Source organism: Propithecus coquereli, unplaced genomic scaffold (assembly GCF_000956105.1).
Source record: "Propithecus coquereli isolate 6110/MARCELLA unplaced genomic scaffold, Pcoq_1.0 Scaffold2, whole genome shotgun sequence".
Lineage (NCBI taxonomy): Eukaryota > Metazoa > Chordata > Mammalia > Primates > Indriidae > Propithecus > Propithecus coquereli.
In genome coordinates this window covers 98,739-101,020 of record NW_012144966.1, presented here as the reverse complement: position 1 = coordinate 101,020, position 2,282 = coordinate 98,739, and the positions used below count along the sequence as shown (strand labels likewise).

The 2,282-nt window shown below is 29.0% G+C and overlaps 1 protein-coding gene across 1 annotated transcript in view; it reads left to right on the top strand.

Annotated features, from left to right (window-relative positions):
• LOC105809674 (regulating synaptic membrane exocytosis protein 2) overlaps positions 1-2,282 on the top strand; it is a gene marked incomplete at its 3' end in the record, with an annotated part of 659,796 nt that overhangs the window by 576,966 nt on the left and 80,548 nt on the right. The window contains exon 18 of the mRNA XM_012643523.1: positions 635-735. Coding sequence (XP_012498977.1) covers positions 635-735 — 101 coding nt within the window. The remainder of the gene's footprint in view (positions 1-634; positions 736-2,282) is intronic.

Genomic DNA, 2,282 nt, shown 5'->3' with positions numbered 1-2,282 from the left:
CTAATTTTTTTTATAAAATTTATTTTAGTAATACTTTGTGCCTTTAGTAGCATAGTATATTAACAGGAATTTTATTCCAAAAGCTTCTTTCTTGATACCAGTTCTAGAAAATTCGAGTTCAAAAGTTTCTGATAACTGGATCTACATGTATGCTGAGGCAAACTGCTTTAATACATAGCTTAATTTTACGATAATAGATTCTAAATGCAATTCTAAAATTGTGTTTACACTGACTTACAACTTTATTACCAATAAATAAATCAAATCATGATTAATTAAAAGTCAAAGCTCTGACAATATTACCATTATCAAATTCGTATGCTGTCAAATACATTTTCCTGGACATATAATACATGTACTAGAAAGTGTTTTCAGTCTATTGAAGATTTGTTGTCTTTTCTTTAAACTTGTTTACATTTTATTCAGATTAAAATTATTTTTTGTAATTAATAATCATGCTTTTATTTACCAAATTGCATACTTTAAATCTAAAAAATAATATGACATTTAATTTGAACATACTACATTGAGTGAAAGTAATATACCAACCTAGCATTTCTTTTATACATCCTGTAAGTAAGACTCAAAAATAAGAACTGAACATTAATTTTATGGATTTTTTTCTACTCGATAGGTGCTATGGATATAGAGGAGAGAAATCGCCAAATGAAAATTAACAAATACAAACAGGTAGCCGGATCAGATCCCAGACTGGAACAAGATTACCATTCGAAGGCAAGACATTTTTCTTTTTACAAGTTGTAAAATAATCAGTTAATCATATGAAACAGATTCTTTTAAACTGCAGATTAGTCAGACACGAACATATAATGCAATGGCCCCATGATATTATTAAGTGCTAAAATTTATAATGTGTTTATATACTAGATCTTAGGAATAGAATTTGCCTTACTTAAAAATAAAGCATAACGTATAATATAGGAGATTAAAGATCTGAAGGACAAATCTTTTAGAATTTTTCATTTTATAAAACTCAAAACCCCTCAAAATTGTTTAGGAAGAACTTCTATTATCTTCTTATTGCTTTCTTTCATATAGGTATTTCTCCTATTTATAGTATTTTAATTGAACCTAGTTTATTATTGAATTATTAGAACAAAATACAAATGTTCCTTGGTTTATGATGTTTCAAGTTATGAGTTTTTGGCTTTAGGATAGTGCAAAAACAATACACATTCAGTAGAAATAATGTTTCACATTTCAGCTGTTCTGTTTTTCATTATCAGTAAAGTATTCAATAACTTACATTAACTATTCAATACTTTACTGCCAAATAGGCTTTGTGTTAGATGATTTTGTCCAATTGTAGGCTAATGTTAAGTGTTCTGAGACTGTTTGATGTGGACTAGGCTAAGCTATGATGTTTGGTATGTTAAGTGTATTAAATGCATTTTCGACTTAGGATATTTTCAAGTTACAATGGACTCATTGGTATGCAACTCCATCATAAGTTGAGGAGCATCTGTACATACTCATGAGGTGTTGTGAGGAGTTCAAAAGGTCTTTTAGTATGAATCTTTTTGAACTACTTTTTGGAAATAAGTTGAAATATGAGTTCTATCAAGGTAAGAAGTAAAGAGTATTATTTCATTGCTCTTGTCCTTCATTACCTTTATATTTTCAAGAGATTTTTAGGTTCAAGATATCATTCATGGCCAAAATTATGAAAATACTTTGCTCTGATGTACGTATTTAAATATAAGAATGAAAATAGGAAAATTTACTCATAACATTTAGCTACTATGTGCTCTCTTAGTCATTTAATTGTTGCAATTGTAGTATTTGTGGTCTCTGTATATTAGAGAAAAGTAGTTTGGATTCTTATATACTTACATCTATTTTATCCTTACATACTTAACCTTTATTTTCTCTCTATTATATTCCATTCCTTGGTGAAATCAAGAACTTATTAAGTAAAGCATTAGTCACTGTGTTGAGTACGAATATTTAGGAGGTAGGACCAGGTTCTAATTTCTCCACTAATACAACCTAGAAGGGGCAGAGATTCTTACATCAGCATCTGCTTCGAAATCACAAATCTCTTCCCCAAATTACGTGAATACTGACATGATGAATGCAAGATTGTTCATCACAGAATTCTGGTGTACTGGAAACGTCACAGTCCGAAAGCCAGAGAGAAGTAAATTTAAGACAAATAAAAATAACCTTGGCATTATTCAATAGGTTCTAAACATCTAGAAATTTTTCACAAAAATGAGAATATGAATAGATTCAAATAGGCACAGTAATTTAATAGAAAA